The sequence below is a fragment of the Canis lupus genome, chromosome 4, assembly GCF_011100685.1.
Source record: "Canis lupus familiaris isolate Mischka breed German Shepherd chromosome 4, alternate assembly UU_Cfam_GSD_1.0, whole genome shotgun sequence".
Taxonomy (NCBI): Eukaryota; Metazoa; Chordata; class Mammalia; order Carnivora; family Canidae; genus Canis; species Canis lupus.
Genome location: NC_049225.1, coordinates 74,260,087 through 74,279,646, shown reverse-complemented (window position 1 = coordinate 74,279,646; position 19,560 = coordinate 74,260,087). Strand labels below are relative to the sequence as shown.

Genomic DNA, 19,560 nt, shown 5'->3' with positions numbered 1-19,560 from the left:
ATCCCCAGAGAAGTGACCTCTAAGGCAAGACTAAAGGCAGAAAGCAGTTAATACAGGTGGAGGGAGGCAAGACAAAGCATAGCAGAGTGCAGGAAGGGGAAGTGGTGAGCATGGCCCGAGAAGCAGCAGCCAGGTCATGGAGGTTGGGGTAAACTGGATTAGGTACATTGGATTTTAACCTAAGGGCATTGGGAAGCCACTGAAAAGTCGGAAGCAGGAGACAAAGATATTTATTTTTCAGGTATCTCTGGCTATTGTGGAGAGAGTGGATTGGAGCGACCAAGACTGGGGGTAGGGAGACCAGGAGGTCAGAGTACATTGAGGTCACCCATGGTGATCATAGTATCTGCAGATGGAAACTGAGCCAAGTGCTAGAATTCTCAGTGAGTTAAGGGAGATTGGTTGAGTGATGTGTGGACAGTGAGAAGGGGAAGAAGGTGGCCAGTGGTTTGAATCTGGAAGGAATGTAGTTTGCCCTCGGAGGTGAGTGAAGGGCCAGCAGTCAGGAGGAAGCCAGCTCCAGCACCAGACCTGCCGTATGAGGGCTGTGGCTTAAGGAGCCCCAGGAGGAAGCCCTGCAGGGAAGTGGTATTCTCAGGAAGCCTGGCTTCCCTCAAGACAGAACTTAAAAGGCTCAATCCATGGAATTTTCCAAAAGGCACCTTAAAAAAGTTTGGGAGGGAATAGAAGAGTATGCATAGTGGATCCAGAGAAAAGCACAAAGAATAGTGTGAAAATGCTTTTTAAATTTGGATGACTGGATTTGCAATACCTGTGGCCTTTACATGTGGCTAATAATAAATGTGGGCTTTTTGTTTCTTTATTATTGCTTTTTAACTTATTGCATTTATGCTTTTCAATCTCACTTTAACATTATAGTCAACCAGTTCAGGTATGTTTAAGTGAAATAAAGAGCCATATGACAGGCTGGGAAAAAGTTATTTAAGAAGATGCTTCAGTAAGAAGTTAGGTCTTATTTTCAGCTGATACATTGATGGACTTTCTGTGTTTGAAAGCTTGAGCTTTCTCCAAACTTCTTTGGGGGAGGAAGGAAGGGAGTGGGAAGAAACAGGACAACAGAGTACAGTACTGATTAAAAGGTGAAGAAGAACCACCCACATACCTCCCCCAGTCACCTTTTTTGTTTTATGTGGGAAGATTTATTTGCTGGCATTTTCTGCCATTCTGCTTTAATTGGGACTGTGCTTTTTTATTTATGACAAAAAGTTTATGAATGATTTGGTGAAGATGTAGAAATCATGAGTATTTTTGAATCATGAAAGATGTAGAAATCATGACTTTCACCTTAAAGCATGTCTGGACTGTTGAGCTGCATGTGACAGGACGATGGCTACAGTAACTAAACCAAATAGTTTTGTTTTTCTCACCTTAGCAAGAAATCCAGAGAGGGCCCATCTTGGTAGCTCCAGCTATTGATGATGAAACGGTCAGAGACATGCTCCATTGTCCTGACTCTAAGGCTTGAGTGTTTGCACCGAGTATAAACAGTTAAGCTTCAAAGCTAGAAGTTTCTTGCTCTCTCATGTCGAGGTGCAGACAGAGACCGGCAGGTGAGCTGCGGTGGAGCAGTTCTCCTCCGCGAGGTCTGTGGACTCTGCTTAGCTCCTTTCAGATGGGCCCTCACTTACTGTCCAGGGTGGTCATTGGCGGTCCCAGGGAGCAGAAGGGAGGAGGAAAGGGTAGAGCAGGGGCAGCGTGTGTGCTGGTTGCCTTTTAAGGAAGTCCCTAAAAGCTGTCGTATAACACTTTTATGGTGGTAGTGATTGGAATGTAGTCACAGTCATGCCACGCTTCAAAGGAGACTGAGAAATGGAGTTTTTTATCATGGGACCCCATACCTGCCACAAAATCAGGGTTCACTGTTACTGGAAGAAGGGAATAAAGGAGCAGTCTTTGCCTCAATCCTCATAATCACCTGTAGGCCTTAGACTGACTTTGGACTGTGTTAAGGGTGTAAGGTGAGTGCTACCAAAGCCCATCCCTTTCATATGGAAAATAAAATCTTTCCTGGAAAGTTTTACTTGGTTGCCATGTGTTTATATTTCATTGGCTAAAACTGGGTCACCTAATCTCCCCATCCTTCAGAACATCTGGGGAGGTGAATTTTTTAACTAGGTACATTACCACTGTGAACAAAACCACGGTTTTGTTAGGAAGGAGAGACTAGGTACTGGATAGGCAGCTCTAGTAGTAGTATCTTTCATAGAGTGGTAATCAAAACTTAAAATAATGACAATAGACCACTGACTGTCCTGCATTACCTAAAACCTGATTGCAGCAGGGCCACGACGAGATAGAATTTAGTGGTATTAGTTGGACAGAACAGAAAACCTAATTATAATCACTTAAATTAAGGTGTTTTTCTCTCTCTCTTATCACAAGAAGGCTTGGAGGTAGCTGCCTCCTTGCATTGTTTCAGTGATTCGTTAATATTTCTGTGAACCTCTTGGCTTTTCCTTCAAGGTCTCAAGATGGCTGCTGAGGCACCAAACATCATGTCCACATGCAAGACAAGAAGAAAGAGGAAGGGAGGAAAATATACTAATAGACTTCTGCTGTCATCCCACTGGTCAGAACTGTGTCATATGGCCAATTCCTAGCAGCAAGGGAGGCTGGAAAGCAAGTCCTTGAGCTTAGTCAGCCTCCACAGTAGAGGCTGCAGTAGAAAAGGGGAGAGGCGTTGGATGATCTAACCTTTAGTGCCTGCCACAGAATGGATTCAGAGCTATATCTTAGTTTTTTAAAAAAACCCATTATGTAGTTACCAGTTGGCTTGTCAGTATGAAAAACACAAGAAACTTTGTCAGCTGTAAATTCACAATGAGGTCATGTGCTGCTGTTGCTAGAAGTTAACATTATGAGCTATAGTGATTAAAAGTAGAATGTGAAGAGAAGGGAGTGATGAATGGCTCTTTGACCATTGGCGCCTGTCTTTCCTGCGCTTGAAGTAGAGGACTGTGGTGTGCGGTGGCAGATGGGAGTGTGTAGTCCGGGAGAAGGGGGACCTGCAGGTGGCCGTCGGCTGGCTTCACGTGCGCTGCGCCGTGGGAGGGGGTTCAGACTTGCGCTGTAGTACTTGCCACTTACACCCGGGCTGCGGGGAGGGAGATTGTTTTTCATTCAAGTTAGAATTACCGTGATTCTAAAAGAACATTGAGAGCTTTTGATGTTAAAGCATCTTAGCAAAGAGAGCTGGCCCTGAGAGGGTATTGTCAGTGACAGTGGTTGAGCAGAAACCACCTGAAGGGCTGGACGCCGGGTACCTAAGACGGGGAGGCAGGATGCCCTTGGGTCTCGTTCTAAGGCTGCAAGATTATTCATGGGGAATAGGCTTCTGTCCTGTTTTACCTCCGGCCTCTTCGGGGCAAGTATTAAGTTGCAGCTTCTACGATTTTGGTATGGTCCAGAGTAGATTCAAAATATTTTAGTTTCTGAGTGTATTACCTATTGCTCCATAACAAATTACCAAAAGCTTTGGGCTTTAAACACCGCAAAACACATGGACTGAGTGTCTGAGGATCAGATCTGGGAGCGGCTTAGCTGGGTGGTTCGGCTCAGGGTTTCCCATGAGTGGTATCCTCATTGGGAAAGTCCACGTCTCAGTCTCCCCCGCGTGGTCCAGGCGGGCCTTATTTGCTTGCTGGCCGCGGGCCAGAGGCCTGTTCTCCCCGCGTCTTCATGCCGAGGCAGCTGGCTCCTCCCAGGGCGATCCGAGACAGCGAGGGCCCACGGTGGAAACTGCCATCTTTTACAAACTAATCTCAGAAGTAACTTACTGTGGCATCCTCATTTCTGCTGCCTGCTGTTGGTCCCACAGAGCAACCCTGGTGACCTGTGAGGGGGCTGCGCAGGGTGTGGCTCTTAGGAGATGGATGCGGGTCCTTGGGGGCCACCTTGGGAGCTGCCTACCTGCCTGAGACAGAGAGACTTTCTGAATTCAGAGTTAAGGAAGCACAGCCAAGGGAAGAATAATCGGTATATATTTTTAAAGCTTTATGAGATTTATTTTGCTCTATGGTGATAAAGAAAAAACAGAAAGACCGTGCAAACAGTAAACATAATTTAGCCCTAATAATAAGTCCTTCCATAACTGATTTGACGTGTGTATATATATATATACTACATATATATAATTTATATACATAAACTATTTATATGTAAAAAAAACTATATATATATAGCTTTTTCTAAAAATAAAATGTATGTTACCTCAGGGTTTCCCCTTTGTGGATATCCAGATTGAGTGCTCAGGTGATGCACCAAGGCTCAGTGGAAAGCCTGCAGTTTCTACTCCAGTAGATAGTTCTCACATACCCTGATTATCAGCTCTCACCCAGATCTCTCTACTTTTCCCTCATTGTTTTTCTTTGTTTTGTACACTCCTCACCTACTTATGGCATTTGTGATGGGAGAAGTCCCTTTAAAAGATTCTGTCCTGGGGATCCCTGGGTGGCTCAGCAGTTTAGCCTTTGGCCCAGGGCGCGATCCTGGAGTCCCGGGATCGAATCCCACGTCGGGCTCCCTGCATGGAGCCTGCTTCTCCCTCTGCCTGTGTCTCTGCATCTTTCTCTCTCTGTGTGTGTCTATCATGAATAAATAAATAAAAATCTTTAAAACAATAAAATAAAAGATTCTGTCCTTTACTTGTTTGCTGACTGAATATCTGTGACTTTATTTTTAACAGATAAAAATCTGGATAATGCCGCAGAAGCCGCTGAACAATTTAAATTAATCCAAGCAGCATATGACGTGTTGAGTGACCCTCAGGAGAGAGCGTGGTGAGCATCATGCTGTCCCTCCTATCTTAACATGTTCTGTTGGGAGGAATTATCAATAGGAGATTCGAAAAATGTATATTTGTCAAATGTTTTGGTGTGTTCTGAGTCATCTCTCATCTTCATTATATAAAATGCAGTATTAGGGTCAGAAGGAACCTTAGATGTAATTACTCCAATTACTTTATAGGTGGTGGAACAAAGCTTGACAACATTAAATAGATTTAACTTTGATACTTGTGAAGTAACTTCTCCTTAAATGGGATGTCTCTGGTGTATAACCAGTTTACTGGTGTTACACAAGAATGTTGACTTGTTCTTAAAACACATAAGAGTCATAAGAGTGTTTCAGAGCAACAATTGCAGTATTCCCCCCAAGAATTACTTTATATGAAGAAACAGAGTTAAGCTTCTACATCTGTGGCAGATACTTTTACTTAGGATGACCTGATAAGTTAATACCATTCCAGACAAAAATTTCTCTGTTTAAAGTTTGCATTTTCAGATTTTTTGATGAACTTTTTGCTATGAAAGAATAAGTTTTAAGCCCTTACATAACTTATGTGCAGGAGCCTGCTGTTACAAAGAGCAGGGGGGTATTCAGTGCTGCTCTGTGAGTCTTGTGTGTTAAATAATACAGCTGACTTTAAAATTTGCCTTATACGATAATCAGAGAGAGAATTCTACTTTTTTTTTTTTCCCTCCTGAAAACTTCAGAGATCTGGCCTTAGAAATGCTTTTGTCTTTCTTTAGGAACTTCTTTCTTTTCTTTCTTGCTTCTTTGCTGACTTCCTTGGTTCTGTCCTCTTCTCCAGATCTCAGGTGGCCATTCTATGCTAAGGACTCTCTTATCATTTATCTGAAGCCCCTGCTATTAATTAACTCTCCCGTTACCTGCAGGCCAGACTGCACAATTACCAGGAACATGGTCCTTCTAATGTAGGAGACCTGGTCTGGAATTCTAGCTTTGCTGCTTATTGGGTTTGTGATTATGGACAAGGTATTTAGTATTGCTGAGCTTCGATTTCCTGTTACATCTTTGGGGACAGAGTTATTATACGGAGTAATTGTGTATGTGTGAAACTCCTGGGCTGTTTACATAAACCTAAGAAGAGTCTTGTTCTGGTCTGTGTTGGTAAATCTGATCACAAATACATAATCAGTCTGTGGAGCAGATTATGTCCAGTGCCTGACCTATTTAGTAATATTTCTTATCTGTAGAAATGCAGCTACTTTTTGGGGGGAGTCATGGAAATTCTCTGGCTAATTAAATTCCATTGTTTATATTACTGTATGAACAATGTACTTGTTATTGTATTATACAGTACTTGCCTACAGCATATTAGAAGTTGCAGTCAGAATTTTAATCAGTTCTGTGAAAGATTATTAAATCTTTTCATGTTGATATTTAAAAAAAAATTTGAGTGTGGATTGGACACATTAAAATGTATAATAATAATATTTTGGCTGTTTCAGAGTAAAGCAGCCAGTGAATTCTTATTTATTCAGTGTTCACTGATAATACTAATTTGCTTTGTTTAGGTATGATAATCATAGAGAAGCTCTACTTAAAGGTGGGCTTGATGGGGAATATCAAGACGACAGCTTAGATTTGCTTCACTATTTCACTGTGACCTGTTACTCTGGTTATGGAGATGATGAAAAGGTAAGATAAATGAACTCACTCTTAATTTCCTATTAAGCACAAGACTTTCAACACAAAGAGAGTTCTTAAAACTATTTTATAATAGAAAAGTGAAATGGTGTTCATTTTGAAAACTGAAAAAACATTTGCCTTCATACTTAAATTATCAGTATATGGAAACCTCCAGTTGAAACCTAAATGTTCTTGCAGTGACAGAGCTTGAGCCTGTAATTCTTTAACATTAAAATTTTTCATGTTACATTTTAAAATCGTGTTCTGTGATTAGACTACAAAACTATTAAAAATTTGTGTTCCTGCTACTGTTTTTTAGGGCTTTTATACAGTCTATCGTAATGTTTTTGAAATGATTGCGAAGGAAGAACTAGAATCTGTGTTAGAAGAGGAGATGGAAGATTTCCCCACTTTTGGAGACTCCCAGAGCGACTATGATACGGTAAAGGAAAATTGCATTGCCAGTTTATTTTATTTTATCTTATTTTATGTATTTAAAGATTTTATTTATTTATTTATTTATTTATTTTATTTATTTATTTTTTTTTACTAGTTGAAGATGACAGATATTTATTGCCTGTGAAAATTTTATTGCATTTCTGGACAATTATGTAGTGAAATTACTTCAAAATGGGCCATTCAAGTTTATTAGCATTTTAAGAACTTCCCTTAAATGGGACAAAACAGTTTAAAGTGATTGCTATTGCTTTGCCCTTATCTTTCCTGCTGAGAGCAGCATATTTTGCTCACATACTTATATCTTTCTCTTGGTTGTACTTGGGTTTCTCAAAGGTTCCAAGCATGCCCCAGGAGGTCTATGTCATGCTTGGTGCTTTGGATGGCTGGATGTGTTCCCCCTTCTTCTCTAGATTCTGGTGTCACTCTGGAGTTACTCTATGTTCTTTTAGAAAGAAGAGTCTTTGCATTATTTTAAATCCAGTTTTTTTTTTTTTTTAAGATTTATTTATTTATTTATTCATTCATTCATTCATTCATTCATTCATTCATGAGAGACAGAGAGAGGGAGGCAGAGGGAAAAGCAGGCTCCATGCAGGGAGCCTGCTGCGGGACTCGATCCTGGGTCTCCAGGATCACGCCCCGGTCTGAAGCCAGGTACTAAACCTTTGAGCCACCCAAGAATCTTGTTGAATCCAGTTTTGACACGTGGCAGCGTCTACATTTATAATGGTGGCTTTGTAGCCTCAGTATCTATGTTGTTTAATTTGTTCTCTAGATGTGTGATGAAAGCCTTATCAAGACATTTTTCATGGTCAACTGTAAGTTTTTTTCAGGTTGCACATATGAGCTTATATGAGAATGTGTCATGCTGGGGCAAAATAGAAAGCAAACTCTAACTTGAAATGTTAGGTGTCTACAGTGCAGAAAATAACTCAATGTCCACAGGCAAAGAAGCGTCAGTAACAGGGTGGAACCAGACATTGCCAAAAACGAGAAAATCTGAATTCCTCCACAATACCCCATGATTCAGGAAAGCTATTTTTTTTTTAAATTTATTTATTCATGATAGTCACACGGAGAGAGAGAGAGGCAGAGACACAGGCAGAGGGAGAAGCAGGCTCCAAGCACCGGGAGCCCAATGTGGGATTCGATCCCGGGTCTCCAGGATCGCGCCCTGGGCCAAAGGCAGGCGCCAAACCGCTGTGCCACCCAGGGATCCCTCAGGAAAGCTATTTAATAGTACCAATCCATTTCTCCACTTATAATAATAAACTAGGTGACATTGCTTGTATGGGCATCATTAAAGCTTTTCCCCCAGACCTCTGATCACTCTCTTGATGAGATTATTTTCTATTATTTTAGCAGAGATTTTATTTATTTATTCATGAGAGGCACACACACACTCACACACAGAGGCAGAGACACAGGCAGAGGGAGAAGTAGGCTCCATGCAAGGAGCCCGACACAGGACTTGATCCAGGGTCCCCAGGATCAGGCCCTGGGCTGAAGACGGCGCTAAACCGCTGAGCCACCTGGGCTGCCCGAATTGCCAGTTTATAACTAGCGTTTATCAGTGTGTTTTTTCCCCATTTCTTTATTTAAGAAGAATGGATACTGGTCCTATGCCGTAAGCTTCTTCCTCTGTCTCCCTTCCTGGAGGGGCTTTCAGCTCCCTCACAGTGTTCTCCTTTACTTTTTGCTGTTTATTGAATGTGGTCCCATCCCATTAATCGCCTTATTCAGTTTGTTCTAGAGAGTGCTTTATTCTATAAAGCCCTGAAAGGACTGTTTCCTCCATTGATTAGTAGTGATGTTACGTATATGAAAAAAGATGTTTTGCGTCAGTGATAACTTGCTGCCTCACTGAAGAAAAAAATTCTTAAACCTCAGCATTTTACTTGTTTTCTTTGTCTCTAGGTAGTCCATCCTTTCTATGCCTATTGGCAGAGTTTCTGCACTCAGAAGAGCTTTGCTTGGAAGGAAGAATATGATACACGACAAGCTTCAAACCGCTGGGAGAAACGAGCCATGGAAAAAGAAAACAAAAAGATTCGCGACAAAGCAAGGAAGGAGAAGAATGAGCTTGTCCGTCAGCTGGTTGCGTTCATCCGGAAAAGAGACAGGAGAGTGCAGGCGCATCGGAAGCTCGTGGAGGAACAGAACGCTGAGAAGGCGAGGAAGGCAGAGGAGATGAGGCGGCAGCAGAAGCTGAAGCAGGCAAAGTATGGGATGCGTGGCCGGGCCCCTTGCTCAGTAGAGGTATGGGGCCAGGCCTGATGGGGCACTTCCATGGGGGGCCATGTCATCATCCTGGCTTCATTAGCCTCCAGGAAAATGTTTTTCTTTTGCACTGCATGTTTTTCTTCAGAGGCCCTTTATACTTGAGACCCGTTACCAGACTCTCGTGAGATGTAATAGTAATGACTGTCAGTTGATCTCTTCCTCTGCACAAGGCCCTGTTCTAAGCGCTTTGTACACAGCAATTCTGCAAAGCAAGGCCTGGCTTTTCTCCTCACCTTTTTGAGGAGGCGAGGCAGACGGGTCCAAGATCACATAGCAAGGCAATCACAGCGGCAGGCACTGAACCTGAGACGTCAGTGCAGTGCCCTCGCTTGGCCCCACCTTGTAGCCCTGCGTCTTTGTACGCTCCAGATTCTTAATTCGTTTCTGTATCTTTAAAGCTCTGTTACTTGGAGATAGTGTAAAAGCATTGTGTCCAGAGCATCGTAGCATTCTTTTAAAGATTATTCACTTCTTATATAAATTCTTCCTGCCCCATCCCTCATTTTTGGAAAATTAGCACTTTACTTGACACTTCAGATTTAAAACCACCTCAAGGCTTTTAATAACTTGCAAAGAGTTAGAGTTTCCCAAACCCATCGTCTAATAGAGTAGTTAAAACCAACCACACAACAGATGAGTGACTTTGCCTTAATTTGAACGAAGTACAGATTTTAAAACTTTGTAGACACTGACAGTGTAGGGGGAAGGAGCCCTCTCTCTCCAGGAGGGTGGGTTTTAAGCCTGCAGGGTAAGTGGGACTAATGTGGAGACCTGCTTCTCTGAGTAAGCGAGGCTGTGCTGTGCATCTAGGCTGGCAGAGCAGTACAGAGAGCAGAGCTGGATGACCGTGGCCGACCTGGAGAAGGAGCTCAAGGAGATGGAGGCGCGCTATGAGAAGGAGTTTGGAGATGGATCAGATGAAGAGGAGATGGAGGAATCTGAACTCAAAGATGGGCACGAAGGTAACTTCATTCATTAGGAAATGTGGGAAAATAAATGTTTGTGTGTGCAGGGGCTGGTCAAGAGGCCCAGGTGTAAGAAGGGGGGTGGGGGAGTGGCTGCAGACTCAGCTACTGCCAGAACCAGTGTTGCCAAGGTTTTTGTGTTCGTGTTCGTGTGCTTTTTTTTTTTTTTTAAGATCTTATTTATTCATGAGAGACAGAGAGAGAGAGTGAGAGAGAGACAGAGACACAGGCAGAGGGAGAAGCAGGCTCCATACAGGGAGCCCGATGTGGGACTCGATCCTGGGTTTCCAGGATCATACCCTGGGCTGAAGGTGGTGCTAAACCGCTGAGCCACCTGGGCTGCCCCTCGTGTGCTTTTTAAGCAGACCCAGAAATCTGGATTTTTATATGACCTCTTCTGATTTTTAAATGTGGCAATTAAAATGGAAAACTGTATTGTATAGGCCACGCAAAGGTAGTCCATTGAAGCTGTCTAATTTCCTAGACTACCAGAGTTTATTTGATTAATAAACTCTTCTGGCCATACAAACAGTTTGTGTGCTTCTGGCTGCATGAATAATTTCGCAGATGGGCATATTGACAGGTGTGACTGCTGATTACTTAGGAAACCGCAATAAAGCTCGGTAGGTCAAGTTTTAATAGCAACTCTTTCCAGAAAAACTGATAACTGTACAGGAGTCTACATGGTGTATACAAATTCTTCCTCTCATTTCTCACTTTGTTTAGGGGCTCCTCTTGGTGTGCTGTAAAGTGTCCTTTCTGCACCTCTTGTTAGAGCACAGGCATGAGACCACCTGAAAAGGCGAGGATTAGGCATTGTTGAGAATACCTGACTTTCACGGTGTCCCTAGTTATTCCGTGAGGAATAACGTGGAAAGATCTAAGCACAGATCTGGGTCAGTTTGACCGTATCTACAGATGTGTTGTTTTAGACTAGCAGCTAAGTGATAAAACGATGGACTTTTATTTACTCCAAATGATGATGAAATGAAACTTTTTGTTAATGACTTAGACATAGTATGTGTGAAAATCTTTTGAAAATTACAATGCATTCTATAAATGTGAGGTGGCATAATTAAAGTTTTATGTAAAATTTATGAAGTGCTTTCACATGCAAGAGTTTGCTTGATCCTCACACAATACCCCTTAAATGAAAGTTTTGCTCATAGAATGATCTCTGTTTTACTGAAGAGAAAAATAAGATTTTGAGAAGCTGGCCTGTAGGCCTAACATATGACCGTTTTTAGATCCAGATTTTGACTTCAAATACAACATTCTTTATTAACTCTTTGATTAATCATTTATATAGTATATTGAAAGGGTACAGGTAATTGCACAATAACACCATTTATTAAACAATACTAGGTAGGATAAGTTTTAATCACCTATGGATTCAATGAGAACGTCCTTCAGAATCGTATTAATATCCCTTATTTATAAAGAACAAAAGCGTAGACCATAGGAGAGAGACCCTGGGATCTTTATTGATCTCCTTGCATGATCCCATATATTGGTCTCAATGGCAATCAATTTACTTGTTTATTTCTTAGATAGATTATGGGATTTTGTAGAGACTTTTAGTTCCAACATTTTAGTTGCTTAGATTTTGCGGACTATATTGATAGTAACTATTTTGTTGTAATAAAGCCCCAAGCTTTTTAAAAAAACAACGGTGTAAAGACATGTTAAAGTTTACATATAAAATGTTGTTTTATGACCAGCCTGTCAAATAAGGATGAGTGTTATAAGCTAAATTTATTTAAGCATTTAAGAGTGGATTACAGTTACAAATGTGTTCACATCAAATCTTGCTTAAGAGGTAAACTGAAAAACCTTTGTTGAAGAAACTGCTTTGTAGTAGAGCTATGAAAGTGGCATTTGATTTTCTGAATTTAGCTCACACTGAGAACTTTGAGAGACTTTGAGTCTTCTCAGTAGACTTAAGAGAAGAATTGGAAAGAAAAGTGGTTGATTTGGAAGCCTCCCCTTATAATCCAGGGCTGCTTTTAAAAGGTCAGTTCAAATCCTAGTAATGTTATTGTTTTTGTGTAAGGAAATACAATTTCTAATTTGTGTGTAATGTTAGATCATTACTAAAGACAGTAATTTGTTAACATGATTAAGATTTGGATTCTATTCAAACAAGATAGTTAGTGTTGGCCTCCCTCTCATAGGTAAAGACAGTGATGAAGCTGAGGATGCTGAGCTGTACGATGACCTTTACTGCCCAGCATGTGACAAATCTTTCAAGACTGAAAAGGCGTAAGTTTAAGATCTTTGAACTCCCCTTTTCTTCTGAGGTGAAATAGAACACTAAAAGCCCTAAAAGGAAAGTTCTCTTAGCAATTGGTCACCAACCCTCCTACCTGTCCTTTTGGGGAATTTCTGTCCAGCAGAGGAGGAAGAAGGATTTGTACTGGTGGTTAAGCATGTTGTTCTGATTGTCATTCATGCCAGTATTCCTATGTGATGGCTACTTTTTAAAACATGGGTGCATCTCTAGAAAGAAATGTTGCTTGTTGCAACAAAGAAGGCACGGTCACACAGACAAGGGGCTAGACCAAAGCTGGTCTCTGTTGGTGGCAAACTCACTTCCAGCCATCACACGCCCGTGCAGGCCAATGCTGCCACCCTACGAGCTTTAAACGTGTCCTGCCTAAATTATACTCACTGAAGCAGAAGGACTTCCCCCTTTGGAAACAATGAAGAATAGAGAAGTATTTAAAAGGATACTATTATAAAGAGAGGGAAAAGATTAGGTCAGAAAATGAAAGTAGAGTCAGCCAGGGACAAAGAAATGAAACACAGTGAAGGAGAAAGGAGATGGAAGGATGACAGTGGGGGTGTGAGAGTCGTAAATGGTATTGACGTAAACCCCCAAAGGGAAAAATTGTGGAGTGGTGAGAGAAGTGACAAGAGCAGAAGAGTTAGAAACAAGCAAGAAAACAAAAGCAACTGTGAAGGAGATGTGAAATTTTATTTTTTATTGGAAATAACGTCAGACCTGCAGAGAATTTGCAAGGGTAGAAGTTGCAAGTGCCCGATTCACCTGTTGCTAATGTTTTGCCCCAGTTGTGCGCACCCCATTTCTCTCTCCCCCACCTGTCTGCTCCACATACACAGTTTTTCTCTGAATATTTTGAGAGTAGGTTACATAAATAATACTCCTCTACCTCTAAGTACTTCAATATATATTCCTTATGAGTAAGAATAAGAATACTCTGTTAGCTGATCACAGTACAGCTGGGAGCTTCAGGAACTTTATAACATTGATGTGGTCCTTTCATCTCCTTACTGCCCGTATTCCACTTCTGTTGGTGTCCTGTACGGTGTCTCTTCCACTCTGATCAGGGTCCAGTCTAAGATCTTACATTGCATTCATTTATTTAGTCTTGTTTAATCTGGACCAGTTCCCTTGTCTATGCTGTTGTCACTTCAGAATATGGGCCCTTTTAACATATTTTTTTTTTACCAGAGTATTTATCATCTTCCGTTTGTCCATCTCCTCCTCATGATTAGATTCAAGTTCTGTATCCAGCTGGAACAGTGCATCAGCATATAGTGCTGCCCTCAGAGCTTTATTTCTGGAATCCTACAATGTGTGTCTGCCCTTCCAGCCAGGGCACTGTCTAACTCTTCTACTGTAGAGTTGATACTTTTTCCCTTGCAACTGATTTTAGCGTGTTTAATCTGTGGAGAGACACTTTAAAGTTAGGCAGATATCTTGCTCCTCATCAAATATCCTAGATTTGGCGTTCATTTATGATTTCAGCTGGTACCACTTGTCATCATAATGGTTCCAAAAGGGAGCTTTTCTGGTCCCAGTGCTCCTTGTACATTATTAATCCTCATCAGGCCTTCTACTGTAATAAAAGAGTCTGCCTTTCCTCCATCTATCCGTCTGTTATCAGTATGAATTTGTGAAGTTTTTCAGCATTTTATAATTTATTACTGTGCTTCTCATGCTCAGACTTTTCCAGATATGATTAGTGTGGGTTCCTGACTCCTACATCCTTTTAACATATCCCAGTCATTTTTTGAGCACTTACTTTCTGGCACAAGACGTTCCATTTTCTCTAAGAAACCATGGTACAAAGAATTTTAGTGGAAAGGAAGAGTACCAACTGAAACTAGAAAACCAGAATCTGAACAGTTGAGATAAAGTTAATGTACTGACATAAGTTTCCTACTTTCTTATTCATCTAATAACTCTGATACTTAAGTGTTGTCAACCCTGTTTTGTGGAATGTTACTTCGTGGCCCATAGATGCACTGGAAGAGACATGGCTCATCGATATTTAGGCAGAAGGTGGAGATGTATCTGAACTCACTTTGAGGATAGTGGGAATGAGAAAGGAAAGACAGTTATTAAAGGTGAAAGGCAGTTACTGAAAGAAGCAAAAGGAGGTAAACTACTCTGATACTTGAGGCCCTCACATCATAACCCAAGTGGTCTTCTCTCCAAGCTGGAATGTTGTCTTGTAACTTCTCCGGATCTTTCAAAGCCCCAGTATAACCTGGAACGTGTACACACTTGGCTAATACTCAGTGGTTAAGAGGAAACAGTGGGGAAGATCTGAATTTTAAGAATTGGAAAACAAAAATAATAGAGAATTTGACCCAAAAAATTGGAAGAGGATATGTAGATAAAAGGACAGAAGGTAGGGAGAATGCTGAGAGACAGGGAGGGAAGAGCACAGTCTCGGGCTGGCCCTGACAGGGTTCCTCTGCTGCTCTTTATAAGATCGCCAACATTTTGCTTCCTTACTGGGAAAAATGAATTTTTATGTGGTTGCACTTAATACAGGCCACATATTTGGGCATATATGACTCCTGTTGCAGTTACTAACATCAGATTGTTCTTTCAGTATGAGGAATCATGAAAAATCAAAGAAGCATCGGGAAATGGTTGCTTTGTTAAAACAACAGTTGGAGGAGGAGGAAGAAAATTTTTCAGGACCTCAAACTGATGAAAATCCATTGAATGCCAATTCTGAGGAAGAAATAGAAGATGCACCAAAACAAAAGTACTTCTAAAAATGCTTCTAGAACGTACTTAACACGTTAGAGATGAGATTGCATTTAAATGCTATTTTAGCTGAAAGAAGTTGCTCTGTTATGCTAATATTTTCCACATATTTTTTTTCTACTCAAGGGAACTTACAGTTTTGAAAGGGGTAAAAGTATGATGTCAAATATAATTTTTACAGAATACATTATGACTGTATTAAAAGAACTTGTATACCTAGGTAATTGATATGCTAATTGCCATCAATGGAACCACTGTTCTAATTTTTTAATGATGTGAATATTTTCTTTTTAATACCTTATGTTATTAAATACTTTTAAATTTTTACTTATCAATAGTGTTTTAATTTTTTTTTTCACTTTGTCACAGTTAAATATTTGACATTTTGATTTCTATTTATTCTTAGGCTTTCTAAAAAGCAGAAGAAAAAGAAACAGAAACCAGCACAGGTGTGTTAAAAAAGTTTTATTAACACTAAATATCAAATATAAAGTGGGACTGCTTTTGTCTTTTCAGTATAGCTTGTATTAAGGAGAGGGGTTTTCACTCTATAATTTTATATTGATTATAAAAGAGATTGAAGGGAGTTAAAAACATTTTCTTTTTTCAACACTTTTCCCCTATTAATATGTATGTTGCTGATTTACTTAATTACTGTTGTTGGTATGTCTTAAAATTTTACAAGTGTAATTAGTTCCCTGATACTATGTAGCTGAGTGATAATATTAAAATATCTGGACACATAGGATGACTGGGTATTTAAATCAGGACAACAGTTAAAATCAGAAATATGTGAAAATTTGAGGGTTGATTATTGTATATCTGAGTTTCTTTTGGCAACAACATAAATGAAATTTGCAAAAGGAAAAGTTAATTAGAAATGTGTAGTGATTGTGAAACTTAAAAACAATGTTTCTTAATATTACTCAGAAATGTAAGTAGTATATTTCAAACCTGGTGTCTAAATCCTGTCTCTCTTAAGACTATTTTTAAATAAAAAATTATTATGTTGTTATATATGCATAACAGTCCTGTAGATGTATAAAAACACAATGAGTTTGTTCATTTTTACTAAGGGTATTTGGTGGTTCTTAAAGGAATGGAGTTGATTTCTGTTCTATTTTAACATAATCTACTTATATTAGCTTACATTAGTATTAAATATTATAGTTCTTTTTGAGAAAATTTAGTTAACAATAATTTTTAAGAAAATTTTTTTAAAATTTAGGTAACACATGAATAATTTTTCATAAAACTTTAGATTTGGCTTATCTATTCAAGTGGTTAAATATTTGAAAATTTTTTATCTGTTTCATATTCCAAAAATGATAAATGACACAGGAATTTGTCACTGTTAAAATCTGTGACTCGGAACTTTTGCTTCAATTATAAAACCACATAGCAAGTTATATGTTCCTTTATAAAATGACTCATCCTGTCTTCCACTCGAAGACTCTATAGTCATTAGCTTAGAACATTTCCTCTCTTTTGTGTGTGCCAGGACCGCTAGAATAAAGACAAGATAAGACAGATTTATACCTCACCCAAGCCTGTCTTGTCTTGAGTCGGAAAGGGTAGGTCCTGTAGATTACAGTAATGAACACCTGTATTTGTGTTTTCTTACTAATGAAAATGCTTTGTTTGCTACATCATTTTCCCCCTCCAAAGCTGTATTCCTTTATATTAATAACTCTTGTTGATAATTTCTGCTTCTATCAGGAAGAAAGCCCCAGTTCAGACCTCGTTTTATGTAGCACTTTTCCTGATGTTTTCTCGGTTCTTTTTGAAGGGAAGGTAGTGTGGAGACATGAACTGGTAGATTGAAGAGCAGGAGGCAGCAAATACAGAGAATCAGGGAACTTCAGACTGGGAGAGGTTCTGTATGGTCAGAAAAAGAAATCTGAATAAGCCACCAGGATGAATGTAATTGAATTATATTCAGTTTCCAGAAAACTGAAATTGAATGTAAACAAATGACCCTGGCTGACAGAAAGGAGGAATCCAAGTAACTTTTGAGCACAGCACTCTGAATATCCTCCATGGGGCACATTCTAAAGACAAAATTACCTGCAAGAAAATAAATCTTGAACTTAGTAGATATTTTGGTGCTAATATTTTTGCTAGAAATGTGTAACAGTCTAGTCATAAAGAAACAATTAGACAAAGCCAAACTGTGGGACAGAACAGCCAGCAGATTATCAATATCATGAAAGGGAAAGTAGGGCTGTGGTTCTAGAATAAAGGAAATTCAAGGGACATGACCACTACATACAATATATGGTCCTTGGTTGTCGCCCCTGTTAGGGCTCGCAGGGAGAGGACATTACTGGATTATGAATATGGATTATGAAACCGATCATATCAGTGTTAAATTCTTGAGTATGAAGAGGGTATTGTAGGTATATAGGAGCATGTTTTTGTTCTTAGGAGACACATGGGAAGTGTCATGATATCCACCTACAGCTTACTTTCATCCTTCAGGGTGTGGGGCAGGGTGTGTGTGCGCGCCTGTACACAGAGGAGGGAGGAAGGGGAGGGAAAGCAAATGTGGCAAACCAACAACACTGTTCATTTAGTGAAGGTATGTTTGCGAAGCTTTGTCTTTTTTATAATGCTTATGTGCTGTTTTTTTTCTCTAACTATAAAAGAAATAGGTGCTCATTGCAGATCATTTGGAAAATACAGAGAACTAGAGATATCACCCCTAATTTGGCCTACAGATACTACTTACTACTGAATTGTAATCAGACATTATACATATAATTTTCTATTTAAGCTAATATGTTGTAAATACTGTTCCACAAAATTGAATCAGTACCTTTGCAGATATGATTTTTAAGAGCTTCATAATTCCTTTCATACAGCCAACCATTCACTTAATGAACATATGGATTGTTTCCAATTTTTCCCTTATATAATCTTTCTGCAATGAACATTCATGTTTTTAAATTTTTATCACTTTTTCTTTTCACTTCTTAAAGATATACTCCTCCAGGGTGTACGGAACATTATAATTGTTTAGGATGATTATTTCGTATCATAAAAACCTGAAATTACTGTATTTATTTTGTAATGCATATGTGTTTTGTTACCTAGAATTATGATGATAATTTTAATGAAAATGGAACTGAAGAAGGAGTAAAGGTTGAATCAGAAGATACCAATTTAAATCAAGACTGTGCCAAAGAACTAGAAGGTAGTCCCCAAGCAAATAGCAGTGTCACAGAGACTGTCCAACTCTGTGATGATCCAAAAAGTGAAGCTAAGAAGTAAGTCAATTTGATGGTGTTTTCTAATTAATGTTGGTAGTAAGACTATCTTTTCATATATTGGGGTGCCTGGGTGGCTCAGTAGGTTAAGTGTCTGCCTTTGGCTCAGGTCATGATCCCAGGATCAGGCCCTGCATCAAGCTCCCTGCTCAGTGGGGAGCCTGCCTTTCCTTCTGCCACTCCCCCTGCTTGTGCGCTCACTCTCTATCTCTCTCACTCTCAAATAGATACATCTTAAAAAAAAAGGATATCTTTTCATATATCAAATAACACCTTTCCCATGATTGATGAAGCCAATCAGGTAGGTATATCAGTGACTTATACATTTATCCAGACAGACATCCCACCCACACACAGATGAAGGATGTTAGAGGACGCTAAAGGAATGTGCTCATGGACATTTCAGCAATGCGGCCCAAATCAGAAAGTCACTTTGATCTAGTTTTTTATCATATTGAGGTCCTTGTTTTATGCTAGATCAGTAATCCTTGATACACACATGAGAACGAGTCTCCCGATGAGGCCGCACCCCACTCGCCTGGAGCATCATGAAGCATGTGTCCATGCTCATGGTGGTCCTCCTGTGTGGGGCCCCGCAGTGCAGGTCATCAGGATCTGTCTGCACAGTCTGAGGCCTTCCTGCTGGCAGGAGCCCCGCAGTGTTGGTGCCGCACCAGGTCACGGTAGCTGGCCAGAGGAAGGTCTTTCTTGGGAGAGAGCATTCCTGGTCCTCCTCTTCCTGCCTTATTGTACTTTCTTGTCTCAAGCCTCCTCTGTTCCTCTGGAGCAGAGAAGAATTTCTTACTCCTTGAGCAGAGACCTGAACAGTAAGTAGCCTCAGGTCCCTGCCTAGGACAATGAGAAAGAGTTCAAATGACAGAGTAAAGTAGGAGCCTGAGTCTTCAGTGCTTACCATTGGGGACCAGCGAAGGGGTGGGGCAGTGCACCTGGGGATGTAGGCATTGAGGTGGTGGCGGCAGTGAGGGGAACAGACCTCAGGGAGGTAGGCCTGCAGCTCCAGGAGAAGGAAGACAAGGAACCACACAATACCCTGAAGTCTTGTAGCTTGTGTTTCAACTGTTTTAAGTAAATTCCTTGGTTT

At 40.2% G+C, this 19,560-nt stretch overlaps 1 protein-coding gene across 9 annotated transcripts in view; it reads left to right on the top strand.

The window, feature by feature from the left end:
* Positions 1–19,560, top strand: part of DNAJC21 (DnaJ heat shock protein family (Hsp40) member C21) — a 44,107-nt gene that overhangs the window by 2,534 nt on the left and 22,013 nt on the right. For 8 of the 9 annotated variants that reach the window (XR_005358602.1, XR_005358601.1, XR_005358600.1 and 5 more), the window contains exons 2-11: positions 2,485–2,590; positions 4,706–4,799; positions 6,339–6,462; positions 6,773–6,895; positions 8,830–9,134; positions 10,006–10,157; positions 12,335–12,422; positions 15,029–15,187; positions 15,596–15,638; positions 18,286–18,458. Coding sequence is in view for 2 of the 9 variants with exons in the window: in XM_038535356.1 (XP_038391284.1) it covers positions 2,485–2,590; positions 4,706–4,799; positions 6,339–6,462; positions 6,773–6,895; positions 8,830–9,134; positions 10,006–10,157; positions 12,335–12,422; positions 15,029–15,187; positions 15,596–15,638; positions 18,286–18,458 (1,367 nt within the window). In the remaining 7 variants the exon portion in view is untranslated. The remainder of the gene's footprint in view (positions 1–2,484; positions 2,591–4,705; positions 4,800–6,338; positions 6,463–6,772; positions 6,896–8,829; positions 9,135–10,005; positions 10,158–12,334; positions 12,423–15,028; positions 15,188–15,595; positions 15,639–18,285; positions 18,459–19,560) is intronic. The other variant, XM_038535357.1, reaches the window with a different exon arrangement.